General features: G+C 46.4%; 1 protein-coding gene across 4 annotated transcripts in view; it reads right to left on the bottom strand.

The window, feature by feature from the left end:
• TP63 (tumor protein p63) overlaps window positions 1–17947 on the bottom strand; it is a 106238-nt gene that overhangs the window by 64471 nt on the left and 23820 nt on the right. The window contains exon 1 of one of the 4 annotated variants that reach the window (XM_071812658.1): window positions 6147–6302. The exons of the other annotated variants lie outside the window; for them this stretch is intronic. Within the exon in view, the coding sequence (XP_071668759.1) occupies window positions 6147–6188 (42 nt within the window). The 5' untranslated portion in view covers window positions 6189–6302. Of the gene's footprint in view, window positions 1–6146; window positions 6303–17947 lie in introns of those variants that run through there. 4 annotated transcript variants of the gene reach the window in all.

Here is a 17947-nt window from a genome sequence, read left to right on the forward strand (position 1 = left end):
TTAAGTCCACTTCATACCAAAAGTGACTTGACACTAATCCAGGCCAAGTGGCACAAAAAGCTTGAGCTCACTTCTCTGCTGGAGAGGATAGAGCGTGGTGTTGCTGTTGGTATATGAGAAGCTCCTCTCCTTTCCGATGATTTATGCAACCTCACTTTAAAAGAGTTACATTCATTTTATTGCCTACTCTGCACATTCTTAAAAGGCGTTGGAGGCAGTGCCAGAAAAATAACAGAGCTTAACAATGCCTAGTGCAAATCCGTCAGTGCAAGAGCTCCTTTCTGAAGCGTTTCCAGTGGGAACATTTTACAAATAGAATTTAAAATTTCCTTTGAGCCAGGCAACACCCGCTTTTATTCAGCCCTTCGCGATAATGAAATAAGTAGTTTCTCCACTAGTTATAGCCAGCGACTTCCAGAGCAAAGAAAGCACAAAGCACATGTTCTACACCCTTTCACATCCCACATCCACAGCTTTCCTGCTGCAGATGCCATGTCTTCCTCATGGAGCTAGTGAAGCTTTTGTCTCACAGAAAACAGAGCTGCAATTGAAAATAAACCCTTCTGCTAGGCATAACCTGGCAGACACAACCCATAAGGTCGCTACCAGATGGGTTCAAACACACACAAGGTAGACAAAGCTTCCTTCTGTTGGCCTCTCTACACGCAGGGGCAGGGAGAAAAGAAAAGGAATTTCACTTGACTCAAAACCGTTACTTCATTATTCAAAAATACAAAGTGAACTGAAAGAAAAACAGCTCCTGAGGGAGCTAGGCAATAACATAACTGAGCTTATGTTGGAAGAAATCAGAGAATTCAGGTGTTGGTGACACTGTGGAAGATTCAAACCATCATACTGGTAAAAATAACCCATCAAAACAGCAGTTCTTGTATTCCCCAAAGAACAACCTTGAACAGAATGTATATGGATAATTCCATCCTGTCTCAAATGAGGCAAATTTACAGCAAATAAAAATGGGTCAGTTACAACCACCAGTTCAAGATGTAAAACATCCTCACTGTGCTGCAAGGGCAACTCTTTTTCCATCTCTTATACTGAAAACTTTTTCATTCTATAACATTTCTAGTATTAGTTTCTTGCCAAATGAAGCAAGCTGACAATTTGCAAGCAACTGAGAAGATCCACTGTCCCTAATTTCATACTGCTTATGAACCCTCATTTCGAAGCACAGATCAGTTTAAAATGGAGATGAAATTTCCAATCTGATGTCCAGTGTAATTGTGTTACTGTGCAAACCACAAAATGTTTGTTACTGAGCAGTAATGACACTTTACACACAGCCAAACTATCCCGATTTCTGCAGAAGTATTGCACGCCGCACACTGAGAAGTTAAAGCTCTGCAGACGGACAGAACATCGTGAGGTTTCGCTTTTGTCTATTAAAGGTCACATTCATTCTTTCCACCCACATGCAGGTTACAATCAGTTTTTTCTGGGCTACACGCACAGATTCGGACTGCTGAGGTCTAGCCTCTCCATCTAAAGCAAGGAAAGGATTTCTCCAGGTAACATCCCCAATCCACTGCTCAATGTGAGTCACGTTACCTCTACTATCAAGACTGGTATCACCAACATTTTTCAGTCCCCTATTATAAAACAACAGAATATCATCTATAGCATGACAAACCTGCTCCAATAAGTGGTTGGACCCTTGTTGGAAACATACTCTCACCCTTCTCTGTGTTTCTCCACAGAATGGTCCTCTTGTTTCAGCTGGGAGAGAGATGGCAGCACACGGCAATAGGCACGTCTCAGCTTCCCACTGCCCATCTTTCTAGACTCCTTTAGTCTCTTCAATGGCAGACCCAAATGGGGCAGCAGAATCCACTGAATTTCCCCAAACAAAAGATACAGGCATATCTATCCTTCGGCTTTTCTATCTCAGGTTAAACCTTTGCAACTGGACCGCAGTTTTAAAACCTCTCAGAGCAAAAGGGCCTCTACATCCTTGCAGAAGACATTTGCAGCCCAAGGATAAGACACATGCCCACAAGCCTGCACAGAAGATGTCAAATGACAAAAATTTTAGTCCCTTAAGTGCAACTACAGCAAAACCAAAAGACGGATGCACAAAAGGTATAGCTGGAATTGCAGCCGGGCACCATCAAAGAACACAACTCCCAATGCATCTTCCTGTTTCTTTGTCCTAAAGAGGCGTTGTGCCCAAACACAAGGTGTTGATATCATTCCAACAAAGAGAGGCCACTGAAAGGCACGGCACTGGTTGTCTCCCAGAGAGCAGGAGTTGTCTGCCTGCTCAGAGCCAGCAGAAGCCTGAGACATCTTCACAAATAGGAGGAAGGACCAGGAGAGAGGGTCAGGTTTAGCCAAAACCTGCCTTAAGAAACTCATTTGGCTTCATATAGCATTTACCCTGAGATGAAAGCACTCGGATATGACAAGATGTGGGGTGCAGAGGGTACTGCACAGATGAGCTTTTCTCCCTAGTACTGGAGGAAGGGAGCAGGTGGGTTGTTCTCCTGGGCAGTGACCAGGCAGCATCCCTCAGAGACCACTTCTTTCACCCTAAGTCTGCTCAAAAACCACAGAGAACAGGCAGCAGGAGGGGAAAAGCCTTTCCCAAATGCAGTCAGGGTGACCATGTCTCAAAACCAGCCAAGGAACGTAGCACCAGAGGGGCCACAGCTTTGTCCACTTCAGTCGTTCACAGCCAAACCCAGGCTGACAGTGAGGACAAGAAACCACAGTCACACATTTCCTACATAGCTCAAAAAATGAGCTACATCTCAATTTACAGATTCCTTAAACTTAATGCCCCACATGGAGGAACATTTTTGCATCTCACTGAGGAGGCCACGCTCCCTCAGAACATCCTTCTACACCACTCCAAATGTCCACATGGCTGCTCCTACAAAGAGCAATGACTCACATCCATGGCACTACAGATCAAACATATGCATCTGAGTTATTATTTTAAAAGCACAGGGGCAAATAAAAACGAAGCTAAAAATGCACCCTCTACCCTAACTCTCAATCAAAGATACTTGCAGAAATCAAGCTACAGCTTTTTTCTTTCTTTTTTATTTTAATTTCCAGTATGAAGGAATGCTGCCAAAAAGCCATAAAGCAGAGCACAAGACGTTTTAGTATAAAAGTAGCTTCCTCCATTCCCCTCCCAAAACTATGATAAAAATCTTAACGGAAAGAGATTCGTTAATTTGACTTTCTCCCAGAAAGAGCAGGAAGATCTTTGGGAAGGCTGAAGGATATAATCAAAAGTCACGGCTCATATTTCTTATCAGTGTTTGAACAAGATGTGTTTATTCTCTTGGCAACACTTTAATTTCATTTTAGCAAATACTCCAAACTCTGCATCATCATCTTAGCCAAACTAGAGAAGAATCCAGAGTCCCCAAAGGGAATCTCTGTTGCTCTCATCCTACCCTCCCAGCATCCAGGAAACTTAGACAAGACTGGACAAACTTGCAGATACCCTCTTCACACCCAGTTCTGTGCACGCTCCCCCGCAAACATTACTGCACAGCACCTAAAACCGCCAAGTGTGGAGACAAGGTAGGAGAACCATTTGAGATCCAAAGGGTTCCTGTTCATCAGCACCTCATCACCCCATCATAACCGCCCCAACCTCTCTCTCCTTTTCATATCTCCTACTCATAAACACACAGGAATGCTCTGGAAAGGATCTCCTGGGTCATCAAGTCCATTGCTCTGCCAACAAAAAGCTTAATTTGCCTTATAGTCAACCCAGATCAAATGCTAGCTTAGATTAAGCTGGAAAAGTGGTTGGAGCAGGTTCCACCTCTGGCCTTTCAGGGCTGTGATTCACTTCTCCAACACCCTTCTCCCTTCTCTCAACAAAGTTTTACACATTCGGGAGGAATATCTTATCTCACGGCAGCACTCAGTGCCACGCTCGCAGGTACGGGTGCCATGGGCGATGGTACCAGCTCCTTGCGCCGACCATGCAGCCCAGGCTGGGGCTTGCACAAGGGTCAGTTCCCCGTCTGCAGGGTGAAATGTGCTGCACAGCTGGTGGGCACAGAGGGCAGAGCTCAGTGCCCACCAGCAGGCAGCAAACATTCTGGGGCAACTGGGCAAAGCACCCCCAGAAATGGGCTTCGGGTGGGAGGGGACCCTCCATTCTCCATTTTAAAATTTTATTTCAAGGGGAGGGGGGGAGGAATTTACTTCCTTATCTTTTGTCTGTTTTTAAACCCAAACTAGAGTCTATACCAAATTTTTCATTACTTGGTATGGTCATTTTCTGCCCAACACAGCAACAGATCTACAAACTAAAACCCAGCAAGCACCAGTTGCTACAAGTGTCTACTTCTGTTTCCACAATGAGAACTTTTTATTTAGTTATTTATTTATTTTTAAGGAAACTATGCCAAAGCCCACATCTTGTTTTCAAGATTACAATGGGTGAGGTTCATCATCACCAATATATTTAAATTGGGCATTAACATCTCAGTCTCCTGAAACAAGTCATTAGAAAGTCTGCTCTTTCTCAAAAATAAAGCCAAGTCAAGGCTATTGGGCACATAACGCTTCACTGATTGAACAAAGTCGGTGCTCCATGTTCAAAGCCAAGAAGGGGAAAGGGGGGTGAGATGGGGAGGAAGGAGAAAAACAAGAGTCAGATCTAAAGCTTTTTAAAAAACCCTCCCTTGACAGCAACAGTGACGAGCGGCATTTGAGCGGAGTGAGAACGCTCCTGAGCGCATCGCTTCTGACAGATGAGCCCAGCAAGTCAACCATAGGGACTCACAGCTCCACCGCTGCTATTCAGCGAAAGTTGATCAGATAGCAGCAGACAAATAACGCCAAGCAAACACTCCAAGAAGCGCCCTCTCCACATTTAAGAGTTTATAATTAACCCGGGGGCAAAAAAAGTCACCAATTTGGGTCTTCTGCGCAGCAGCAGCAGGTAGGAACCGAGCACAGGGTGGGTGTTTGTGATCCCTGCAGAAGTGGGGGACAGGGAAAGCAGGCAGGTTTCAGTTTACCCTGCGCTCTCCCCGAGTCGCAAACCCGCCAACCCAGGCATGCAAACCCAAGGTGTACTTTTAACAGGCTTTTCCTTGCCAGCTATCGCATCTCCCAGCCACGCTCTCCTATTTTGTTTTCTTTTCCAAGCGGCTGAGCTTCTGTCTGCTTTGGGTCTCGCACCCCGTGCCCTCCACTCCAAGCGATTTCACCAGGAATACACACACGCGCTCACACACACAGAGGAGCTTTTGCTGCATTGCCATTCTGATGAGTGTCAACACAGCTGCTGTCTCCGCTGGAATGTAAACCAATATTGTCGTTAGATCTCCCTCAACCCCAGGTAACTTCCTCAAAGACTTGCACAGCGCGTAGCAATTCTCTCCACTTCCACCTTACAAAGCATCGACCCAGTTGTCAATTAAAAACGCAAAAATAAAAAGTAATCAAAGCTCCATCTGCAGTTTGCGTTCCACTCACGCTCATGCAGTGCAAAGGGCTGTAGAAAGCAAAATGCATACGTTGTACATGTATTCATTCTCATACGTTTAGACGAACACCCTGTGTAAAAATATCTCGCTGCTGCTGTGAGTCGTGAAGCAAGGTATTAACAGCACTGAGTAAAAGAGTTACTGGTGTGGACGCTACTGCAACATTCGCAGCAGAGGACCTTTGTTTGCATATTATTTTACTCAAAAAGGTAACCTAAGAAGGGGTTTATAATGCGTTTTCAGTTATTTCCTAGATACCATACACTTTAACAATGAGCAGTAATTTCGGCAATAAAAGACTAGTAAATGAGTTATAAAGCAGTCAACAGAGATACTGTTCAGACTGCTTCAGAAATGCAATCTGTATTCATCGCCCACAGTAAGCGACTGCTTTGCTTCTCCAGTGGAAGAAAACTCTGCTGGGCTGATCATGGTTTCCAAACAAATTTGCTGTCCCAGATCTAAAGATTCAAAGTTCACTCTCATCCCAGTACATAGCCCAGCAAACTACTTCCCACTGTAAAGTGCAAAAGTTTCAAAAAACAGATGTGTATTCCACACCTAACTTCAGGACTACAGGGTGAAAAATAATAAAAATTTGCACGCATTCACTAAGAATAAAAATATATTAAAGATATGATAGCTCAAACCTAGAATCCTTACCTCACTATACTGGGACTGGGCATTGTTTTCCAGGTACAACATGTTAGCAGTCAAATTGATCAATGCTGCTGTTCTTTCTTCTGGCTCCAGGATTTTGACAAACACCTCCCACCCCCTAGAAGACCCTAAAAATATGTGATGCTACTTGGAAGATAACAGGACTCGGAGTGTGCCTCTCTGCATAATTGAAGTTTCCCTTATATACCTAAGTATAGGCAAGGAGGAGGAGGTGGGGCTCTCCTGCCTTACCTGTCCAATCTGTCAAAGTGCCACCTGGAGTCCTCCACTCCAATGGAGAGAGGCCTCTCCCAGCTCATTAAGTAGTTAGAATTCCTTATCACCAATCTCTAAAAAGCAAAGGGAAGGGAAGGGGGGAAAACAGAGAAAAGAAAAGAAAAATAAAAAAGAAAACAAGACAGAAAATAAAGCAAACTATAACTTGCCCCTGTCACTTTTCTATAAGTTAGGTAACTCAAAAGACAGGTATGTAGTTGCTCCAAAGAAGCCATTTCAAGAAACTTCTATTTATTTATTTCCTGAGAAGTGTCCAGGGTTTTCTTCAGACACAGGCTTTGCTGCTACCAAAGCCCAAAACGTTCAGGAAGAGACTGAGATGAGACATTCAACATCAGCAGTGCAGTAACAATGGCTGAGCCTCTGGCTGCTGCAGCATGCAGGTTTGGGACAAAAACAAACAAACAAACAAAAAACAACCCAAACCAAACAAAAAACCCAAACAAACAACCACACACAAGGAGCTTTCTGAGAAGCAATCACTGTTTCACACAACGTAATCCAGCTACATGCTCTGTCATCTGTGTGCTCTCACCCATGCTCACAGCCAACAGGTCTTTTGTGCTTGCAGGACATCACTTATGTTTTTTCCCTCCTTTGCAACTGCTTCTAACTCATGCCACAGTATTAAACCCTAAAATAATCTCGATTAAGACAATAAATGTTAAAAAAAAAATTAAAATAATGAGTCTCTTTGTTGCCTTTAGAATTAATACATGGAAGAAGTTGTTGGGTACTGCTTAGTAAAAACCACCTCGACACCGTGCCCACAGCAAACTAAAGACTTTAGAAAGACAGGAAGGAAAAGCATTTAGCCGAGACTCGGTCTGAGGGAGAACAGAGCGAGCAGACAGGCAGGTCAGGACGGCCCCGCTGAGATTTCACTCCGAACGAGCAAAATCACGCCGGTGTCCTCCGCGCTCACCCCGCAGCGGGCTGGCGGTGCGGAGACCGGGCTGCCCCGGAGCCCTGGGCCGGGCCCGGCGGGAAGGGGCCGCCGCTGTCCCGCCGGGAGAGCTGGGGGCACGGCGAGAACAAAAGGCGGCTCGTTTCGCCTGCTCCCAAACAGCGGGGCAAGCGCCGTCGAGCAAGGGGAAACCAAACACCTTTTTAAAGGGGTGGTGGGGAAGAGAGGAAACCAAACATCCAGATCAGAGCGCGGCCGCCTGCCCTTTTAGCCTAATGACAGCGCTCCAGACTTTTATTTGAGGAGCTGCGGTGCAGCAGAGCGGGGCTTAATTGCCGAGTACCCGCACGGGCTGCAAGCGCTCGCTGCCAACACCAGGACCTCCCGCCGCGGGGGCGAGCGAGCGACCCCCGGGCGCTGTGCGAGGGACAGAGCGGTCCCACCCGCGGGGCTGGAACCCACCCGGGGCCCCAGCACCTCCCTGCAGCCAAGCGTCCGCCACGGAGCTGCTGCTGCTCCTGCCATGCCGCCTCCATCGCCTTTGGGTATTGTTTAACCCCAGTTTCTCTGGGCACACAGGGAGGGGACCCCGGGTTCACAGGGATATGAAAGCAAGGAGGCTGTGCTGCTCAGGGTGCTAACGGCTCTCTGGCCTGCTGTGCCCAACACATGGCAGCAGAAGGAGCCACCAATGACTTTCTCCCAATCTGAGAATTAAAGGACATTGTGTGCTCGCACCACTCTGGATCCAGACTGGAGACCAGCAGCATATTCACAAAACTGCCACTAATAAAATGGGACAAAGGCATCTGCAGACAAAAGCCAACACCAGATCAAACTGAGCAGAGAGAGGATTGTGGTGCTCTCCCTACCCTGCAACAGTTCCTTGCCATGAGAAGCAGGGCAGGAGTCAAATTTAGCCGTAACTCCATGAGCACAGCTACATGGAGGACTGCTGGGCACAAGAGCAAAAGGTTGCAAGCATTTCCAGTGCACCTTCCTGATTCCTCCTCACTGAGCACAATGCAAGGAGGTGCTTCCAAGAATGGGCTGCAGGGAGGAGCACAGAGCCCTACTTAGCACCAACAGCAACATCCCAGCTCAGGTTGGGGCCACGTGCACCTCCAGCACTCCTGAACTACCAGCAAGAGCCTGCTGAGCACACAGCATATTTCCTACATCACAGGAACAGCTCAGACCACTCCTGCAGCCCCTTCTCTTCATTTCCATCTTTCCTGGCACCACTTAACACCAGCAGCTACACCTGGTGCACTTACCTGATCTCACCTGAAGATGGGTACAAGCCAAAAAGCCACATAAGCACTAATCGAGATACAGGCAAGGTTTGCAGGGAGCAGCCACAGCACTGCTAACCAAACAGGTGACTTTGCAGCGCCACTGCAAGGCCTGCACAGAGTTGGACATCAAGCTGGACATCACTTGCGGATTTTCTGTTTTCTAATAGGGAGGAAAAGTTGCGCTGTGCTCAGAAGACCATTTTGAACCCTGAATACTGTCAGGTTTTTGATACTGGTCCACGAGTTCAAAATCTATGGAGAAGAAGAAAGGAGGAGGAGAAGATACATACATAGGTTCTCAAACTCAGCAAGTAATTGCAAAAACCTCTTTACTAGCTGTGCTATGAAACTCAAAAGATCCTTCTTTTGCAAGTCATTAATGCAGCACTGTTGTGTTGGGTATCTGCTATCTTCTGTCCCACAGATGGCTGGAGGGGGTTGTGGGTGAAGCAACACCCAGATGCAGAACACAGAGATTCGTGGAAGTTTATCCAGAGATCTGCATGTCAAACATGAGGAGAAGTGTATATAGCATGAATAAATTGACATGTCAGCACAAATCCCTGCCCTCTGTACACACAGCCCCAACCTGGCTCAGTGTTTCAGAGGAATTAGCCTGTGCGGTCACCTTGAAGTGGATGCTGGAGAAGTGGCTTTTTGCAAATCAATCATCTACAGGTGACAAAAAGGCAGCTGCCACCACCATGACAGGGGTGGTGGGAGGTAACAGAGCACGTACGAGGCACTGCACCCACCACCACCTCTGCAGCCCAGGCTCAAGTGTGCCCCTCTCATTATCCCAGGGCTCTGAACTTTGTTCCACTGGCTTCAGACCTAAATGCACTCCCTTCACAAGATGCTTCCCTCTGTCCTACAGGCTGGTGACGTGCCTTGTGTATTTATACAGGCACTGATGGCACAAGGAAAGAGTAAGGGCTTGTTCAGTCACCCTTGTACCTTACCATGAGAAAGAAAAGCTCCTGGAGCCTCATTCATCTCCTGTTGAGGATGTAAAAATTCACATAGATGGATCTCTCTAATAGCAGCAAGGCAGCATCTCTTAGAGGCTCTCAGTGGGAAACCTGACTCCCTGAAGTAGCGTATACTTAAATGGCTGAGTCACAAAACCAAAGGGACATCCCCCATCTCCACAAACTACACACTCATTTCTCAGCGATGGGACAATGATAGTTATAATTCATCTGAGCCTTCTGGACAGGTCTCCAAGAGCAACACTAGCATCAGTCGTGTTGCAACTGTGATGGTCGAAAGTCATAGCACGACAAACCTTGCAGATAGATTATACCGTATTATACCAATTAGCCTAGTCAGAAAAAGCAAATAGATTCAGGCTAAGGTCTTCCTTTCACATGTTAAAAAGAATTACTCTATATTGAGGCCAGACAAACAAAGTTTAACTTTAGTCTTCTAGTACAGCAAGCTCCTCCCCACCCTGAACAGGAAAAGAACAAACTAGAAAATAAATAAACCCAAAGCATCAGGAGCTGCACAAAGCTTGGCACTTCGCACTTTGGATGCTCAGTTGAATGGAACTTAAGAAAAGCAGCTCAGCCTCAGGAAAGGAAATCTCTCTAAAGCAATTTACCTCCAATACCGTAGGAAACTAAAAATAGTAATTGCTAGCTAGATTTGAAAGTTTCAGCTGCAACTGTCCCATGTCTGACTCAGATATTCTAGAGACCTTCTGGCAACGCTTTGTGGCTCCTGCTGGTGTGCTGAAAAACAAAATAATACGCAAACCCTAAGTTTCCAAAATGAGGCATCAGCCAAGTCAAACTGCTGGTTCAAGTTCTTTGAATGCACCTTCCCCATGTTGTTAATACGGTTCGTTCCAGCCTCTCTCACCAGTATCACTCAAAAGTTCTCAATAACCCTTGCTGGATGCAAGGTAAGTGTTCTAAATCACAGTAATTTAAAATCTCACTGCCACAGCTGTAGTGGTAATTGGAGTTTATGTAATTTCTTGTAGCGGGGGGGTGTGTGTGTGCGCGTGTACACTCACCTGCACGCACGTTAGGTGGTTCATGCAGAATTTCCTGCAGATCAAATTAAAAATAAATCCACTCTTATAAAAATAGCATCTAGATTGACCCCGCGTCACCACAGACTGTGACATTCCCTCAGCTCAGAAATGCTTACAAATTAGGACTGAGATAACAGAAGGAGTGGGGGAAATACATAGATATATCTACATGGTTTTAGTTTGTTACATGTGAATAAGTGCTGAAAAACAAGATTCTGCCAAATGTCTTTGGGAATCTTTCCAGTGAAGACTTTTCAGGGACAGACCTGATCAACTGCAATAGCAGACAGCCAGGTTTAAGAGCTAAAGGAAAATACATGAAAACCGTAGAAGTCACCCTCCCTTCTCGAAAACTCATGCAGAGCTGGTCTCTGCTGTTAAAACCACAAGAAGAGGGGAAAAAGAACACAGCACATACTGAAACAGGGACTTTCCCTTTAAAAAAAAAATTATCTATGGCAAGACAAAACAAATAAATTAAGAGCGATCCTGCTGAAAGGCAGCATCTGCCTGCTTGATGACTGAATGCAGCCTTGTGTGCATCCCGGGGAAGGTTGCTCCGAGCATGGCATGGGAGGTACAGCTCATCTGTACTCAGAAGAGGGACAAGCACCCCCAGCTCTCGCAGGGTTAACTGCTCTGCTGCATGCGTGAGCAAAAATTCCATGCCCTCTTGGCTTCCCCAAAAATGACCCAGGGACAGGTCTGGTACCCAGAACTTCCTTTGGAAAGCACTCAGGTGTATGAACCTTTTAAGCCAGAAACGTGCCCTGGTTGCAGGTGTTTAGTACTGAGGATCAATCCCTTCTTCCAAGGACTTCAAATTGCATTGTTTTTCCCCCCATTTTAAAATAGCAGGGTAAAGGGATGGACTCGACAAGGGCAGGAGGAGAGCCCAGTTACAGGTCAGCTTCTTTCCCCAAGGAGCATGGCCTCCCCAAGGCATCGCCCGTCACAACAGCCTTGCCCTCCGACCCTGAGTAAACATCTGCGCACGCTGCTTATTTGAGCTCCTATAACTTTGTTATCTCCTCCAGAACACCCCTAGGGCTAATTAGCAAGTTAATGGCATCATGTCAAGAGATAACACTATGTGTGGGGAGCAGGGAGAGGGAAGGTGGAAAGCAGTTGTGAAACAAAACCAGTTCCCTTCACAACTGCTGTGCAATATTGGTTTAGGAAGGGCGCACGAACCCCCTGGGGACTCTGCCCTCCGGCTGCCGAGCTCCATTTAATTAGAGAGCAAGACACTCCTCTGGAGAGATTCAGCTCTCCAGCCAAGATGATGCAAGGTCCCCACACTTTCCCCAGTGTCTACACAACCAAAACCCCTCCAGCCCCATCAAGGGAGGTCGTTCCCACTAAGGTGCCAGCAGGGACTCACTGCCCACAGCCAGTGTACAATGCAGGGTGGGCACTGAACATACAGACAATTTATCGAAAAGTGTTGTCTGTTTATTCCTGCTGCTCCTTATATCTAATTTTTCCACTTTTTCTGTACCCTAGTGACTCTCTTGAAAGAACAGTTACTTCCATTAAAAATGCTCAGAGATAAAAAGAAAGAACCATTTGGACACAGAGGTCTTTTCAAGGCAGCTGAAAAGCCTCCAAAGCCATTGTCCAGACGACACTTTCTTACTGATGAGTGCAAAACCACAGGTCAGCAGATACTCATGCACAGAGACATGACCAGGGGACTCTGGAGGTTCAAGCCTCAGGCATTAACAGCTCTCTTGTTGAAGTGACAAACCTCAACATTCAATCTGCATTTTTGCCTGATGAGAACCTTTGGATGCTCAATACTTGACTTTCCCCCAACACATTTGTAAAATATTTTGCAAAATTAAGAGAAAAATCACACAAAAAACCATCTTGAGAATTGCCCCTGAGCAGCACAAACAGCCCCATCCCTCCTGCTACAGGTGGGACAGGGGATGGCACAAACCTGCAGCCCAGCATGAGATAGAAGGCTCTGGCTAGGGAGAGGGAAAAAACAGGAGACGGCAAGAGATTAGAGTGTCTTTGTTTAAATTACAAGATAGGAGCAACTGTTGACAGACCAGGGTTGTTCTTGCACAAGCAGTTGAGGGAAAAGTGTTTTTCTTCCCTTATCTTGTATAAACTACAGATTGCTCTCAGAAAACACACAACTGTTCATAAATGCACAATCACAGCAGCTCTTTCCAGCCAGCCTCTGCTAAACTGCCAACTCCCTCCCACTCAAGCCCTTGTACAATAATCCAATATTTAAAAAGTTATCAGTTTGCAATAATTTGAGAATAGTCTTCCAAACCTCTGGTTAAACCCTGATGCTGCAGCTGATGGCTGTTCGTGCTTATGTGAGTGCATCACCATTATCCTATATTGTCCTAGCGTATTGGGCCACAACGTACACTTGGAGGAAGATGGGGAGCCTGTTTGTTCCTCACATACTATGCAGAAACATTTAATTTCTCAGTGCTGGTCTCTGTCCAGGTGCCATCCACCTGCTCTCACATGAGATGTCCACCATTGGTACAGCAAGAGCCATTGGGTTCAGTTATTTGGCCAGAGACCTTCCCCAGAAGACTGATCACTTTAGTTTCTGACTTGTCTAATTTTAATCCAATTTGGACATCACCATGAGGTCCACCATACCCATCCATGTCCTCAGAGAGGAAGAAGAATGCTTCAGGGTACCTTTTCCTTGTGTTTAAGCAAGCTGGAGATTAAAAATCCACACTTTTACAGTGACATTACTGAAAACTCCTTTGCTCTTTCATTAATCTCTGCAAATTCACTTGCTGGTTAGCAAAGAGTTCATGCAGCAGTGAGCGAACTAACCCATGCCACAAACCACTCCTTAATCTGTGTCTCAGAGATTGATTTGATTTTTTGTGACTGCCTGACAATTCACTCCCTCATTAATTTCAATGCTATCAAATCAGCAACAGTGAGGTGGAAAGCAGATGGTAGAGACATTCAAATGAAAACATTACCTAGTTCAAAAGTTCCTCATGAAATATTGGGGGGGGGTAAAAAAAGTCATTAACAGGACTGTGGGCAGAATCTGCAGAACCGCAAAGCAACATATATAGCGAGACTTCAGATGCATAAGGCTTTCTTCAAAGCAAGAATCCTAATTAAAAACAAAAGCTACACCCCACAGCTTGCTGCAGCACAGTGTTGGACAAGAAAGGGGAGCGGAGCACAGCACTGGGAGCATCCCAAGGTTTCTTTTAGCCTGAAAGGACCATCCTGTGAGTCCGGTCACTCCTCCAGGCAGGGTCAGCGCTGCAGCTTGCAACAGGGCTGTGAGGTGCTCTCCATCCTCCATCTATCTCACTCCACAAAGTGAGAGGTACCACAAAGCTCAGCAGCGTTTTCATTCAGTTGGAAATGGACAGCTTGATTCATCACCCTTCTCCCAGATAACACGAGAGAAGGGCCTCATTTCCCTCCTGCTGCCAATTTGAATAAGAACCAAAAAAGTCCAGAGGAATGTGAACTTTGGGGACGGCCACGCCACTTCTGTTGGTGTTCAAACTGTGCTTTGTGGCATGCTAAAATGCCAGCTGCCAAGGGGTTTACCACTTAAGGGCTCTAACCCAATCAAAGTATTCCCAACAAATGATATGCTAAGTGTGTTTATAGTCTAAGGGGAAAAAAAAAAATCCTATCAATTTGATAGAAACATACAGTGAACTACCCAGCAAGACATCACAAACCTTAAACTTGCTCCAGAGGCAAAAATGCCTAGAGGCTGTTGCTCCAAATCAAGATCCCTTTTAATTGTTTGTGCAGATCTTTTAAAGAAGTAAAATAAGCACTAATGCATTATTGCTCCATACTTATGCAAGAAGCACGTGCAGCACCATGGAAACCTCTGGAGGCAGGCCTAGCTACACAGGGAAGATGTTTTCTGAAGCAACTGCTTCTTTTGTTTGGAGGTATTTGCATGTAGGCAGATGACAGGAGTCGCAATTGCAACACACTTCTACCTCAAGTGCTCGTAGCAATACGAGCCTGGGATTTAAAGCCAGCCCTCCAGAAGAGCAAGGTCAGAACAAATGCAAGACATCCCATCACACAGGGCTCTTCTCCAGCACTTTTCCACTTAAAATCAGTTTATTCCTTCTCAAGATGAACGTAAAGTAAGATACTAAAGGGGCAGAAATATGTAAAGGAATTTTAAACATGCTTCTTAAATGAACTATAGTGCAGCAGACAGATTGGTTTTCTTCAATACCATTGAGAATTCAGGGAAGTAGCATTAAAAATAAAACATGTGGTGTAATGATACTCATCAAGTGGCTGCATTCCTCCAAAAAGAAATGCAGCCAGCCCTGGTCTGCAGCCAGAACCAGGGCAAAACAGCACAGGAAAGGGAGCTAGTGAAAAATTATTTTAAAGAAACATAAATATATCTTTAGATCTCTACTACACACAGAATGAGAGAAGTCTTCAGGCTTTGGCCAGAGTGTACAAATGCTTTCCTTGTGTGCAGTCTCTATCTGAAAGAATTGACCATTTCTGGATTTGGACCCGCAGCCCTAGATGTGATGATTAGATCATCTGGAGCGACTTGCACTGCAGAAGATTAAACAGTCAGCAGGAATACAAAGCCAAGCCTAAATTAGCCGAGCTTATGAGTTCAACTGCAAACATGAGAGGTGCTGGAGGGAAACTTCCAACAGAATAATGCATTTGCTCATTATGGAAATGCCTTTGCATAATCTCAACTTTCTTTGCACAGCTACGGAATGAACAAATACCCGCAAAGAAGAGAAACTTGGCAAGCTTCAAACTCTCTCAAGCACAAACCAGACAGTAATAAAAGCTTTGATCACATCCCTGTGCTGAACAAAGTCCTTCCTTCCTTTCTATGGTCAATCTGGGAATACTTAGGCATGGAAACAGCCAGCCACACGACACACTTTGCAGCATCTACTTATCAAATCGGCGTTATCCTCCAGGTGCAAAACCATCTCCCAACAAAATATGCAGGGCTGTGGCACCTGCCAGAGCCCTGGGAAGAACGCACCATGCATTAGTCAGCCCCTGCACCGAGAGTTCTCCCTGCACCGCTCAGCCACACCATGCATGCCACGCCAGCTCCCTGCCCTGCTGTCAGTACGCAAGGATGTCCTCCCTGTCCTGCAGTCCTACTACCCCTTAATCAGCTTTCATCTGCATCCTCAGTCATTACCTTGCAGCGAGTAGAGTTCTCTTCTCCTGACCCAGCAAAGCGCTTTTAAGCAAGCAATTAAAAGTTAGAGATCAGAGCCTGCACTTTAATATTGAAGTATTGGATAGGATGCAACAAACATCCTTCTGGACAGTGGGTTGGGTTTTGTTACGTCTGTCCATCATATTCTTGCTCATTTTATCATGACCACAGTCCCCAACTTGCGCAGGTGATGGGCTCCCAGGGACTCAGGAATTCAATTCACGGCTACCAAATACAAGCTACTGAACTGGTTTACATAGTTCTAAGGCTGAGAGCACACAGAAGAGATCTACCAGCTACCCTGGCCACCTTGAACCAGGGCAGCTCTGCAGGGGCCTCAGTCCCACTCCTCTGCCTCTCTCTGGGCTGTGGGATGGGCAGGTACTCTGCACAAAGCAGCTGAGGTGGCTCCTCCATGAGCTTGCAGCAGGCTAAACCCAGGAAAGGTTTCTTGTTCCTATTAGGAAGCATCAAATACCAATGCCAAGATGTGTCATTGGCATGAGGTCTGAGGCTGAGAGCTTCAACACCTCCGTGTCCTTCATGGGCTGCATCCAGTCTCTCCTACAGACTACTTTCCCCCCCTCTGTGTATAAAGGAGAACATCAAAGTTACATAGCTGAAGCCATCACTTTAAAAACTATGAAACAAATGTGACTACTCCAAAACTTCTGTAGCCACCAGGCTTAGGACACCCACACCCCGTGAAGCTGAGGACCCAAACCAAGAAGGACACAGCCCTGTTTGAAGCACCAGCATCACCATCCCCAGGACAGAAACCCACCCAACAGGGAGCTCAGCATTGTCCAAGCACGCCACACACAGCAAATCCCCATGATGATTTGCAGAAGATGAGGAATGACAAATATATTAACAAAACAAAAAAATAAAAGAAAAAAAAGAAAAAAAAAGCCAAGGAATTCTCTCTCCCTTTTGTGGAGAGGGATGGATCCAGGTTAAGAAAACTCTAACCACAGTGACTATCTGGGGAAAGGCATTCCACTGAACTGGTTAGGCAAGGGGCTGCGGGAAGACGGCTCGCTCAGGGGCATGAAAGGAAGGTATGTACAGGGGGAGGGGGATGAGCTGCTCCATCACTCGGGACAGCACTCCGGCTCCTGCCTGCAAAGTCCCCGGAGCCCTGGACATGCTGCTGGGATGGTGCCAAATTCTGCAAGGCCCTCAAGTAACACTTCTATCGGGATGCTGCCCTGCTGTAGTCCTTAGCCCAAAGCAGCTTTGTTTGAGTGCAGACTAGTATCTCTTAGCATCAGTGAGCAGTTTAAAGGACTTCTGAGGGATGGCAAAGCAAAGCAATTTTGCACCCGGTACGGGAGGCTGACAGCACACCGTGAGGGCTCCAGGGCAATGCAGTGGTTGTTGCACTGCCACACGCTCGCTTTTTCCTAGAGAGAGGTCCCCAGACCCCTCCTCTCTGTAGCTCCAGAGCATTTAACCAGCCACGAAAAAAAAATCATATAACATCACCTGGTTTCTAGCATCACAGGACACAGTCTTTGACACCAGCATTCCTCTCGAATGCAGGGAGGTGGCCACCACCGCAAAGACCCCATGGTTGCTGGCTGCATCCTCAGTCAGGGAGGAGGCTGAGGAGCACCTTTGGTGAAGCCTGACAAGCGGCAAGTGGCCCACAAGGAGACACATCCAGCTTACCTTCCTGTCCATCCGCTGCTCCTTCCCACACCAGGGCCATGCCAGAGACTGAACATTCTCTGCACCCACAGAGACCACCAGCCCCTCGCTCTGGCTGTGCAAAAAGGCAGATCTCTGCTGGGATTTCCCAGCCTGTCTGTGGTTAACGCTGTGGGAGTGGACGGGGCACAGCAGCAGCCTCATGGACAGGCCACCCAGGACATTGTGAAAGAGCCAGTCACAAGGCACGTAGTCAATGCTGCTGACTGTCCAATGTCACACCAGACCCACAAACCCCTTTCCTGTCCCCTCCAGATCTTTTCATCCCAAGGTAGTGCTGATCACCAGTTTCTCTTACCCTTTTTTTACATGGGACAAAGGAAGAATATTTCTTCC

The sequence above is a fragment of the Patagioenas fasciata genome, chromosome 9 (assembly GCF_037038585.1).
Source record: "Patagioenas fasciata isolate bPatFas1 chromosome 9, bPatFas1.hap1, whole genome shotgun sequence".
In the NCBI taxonomy this organism is placed as follows: Eukaryota; Metazoa; Chordata; class Aves; order Columbiformes; family Columbidae; genus Patagioenas; species Patagioenas fasciata.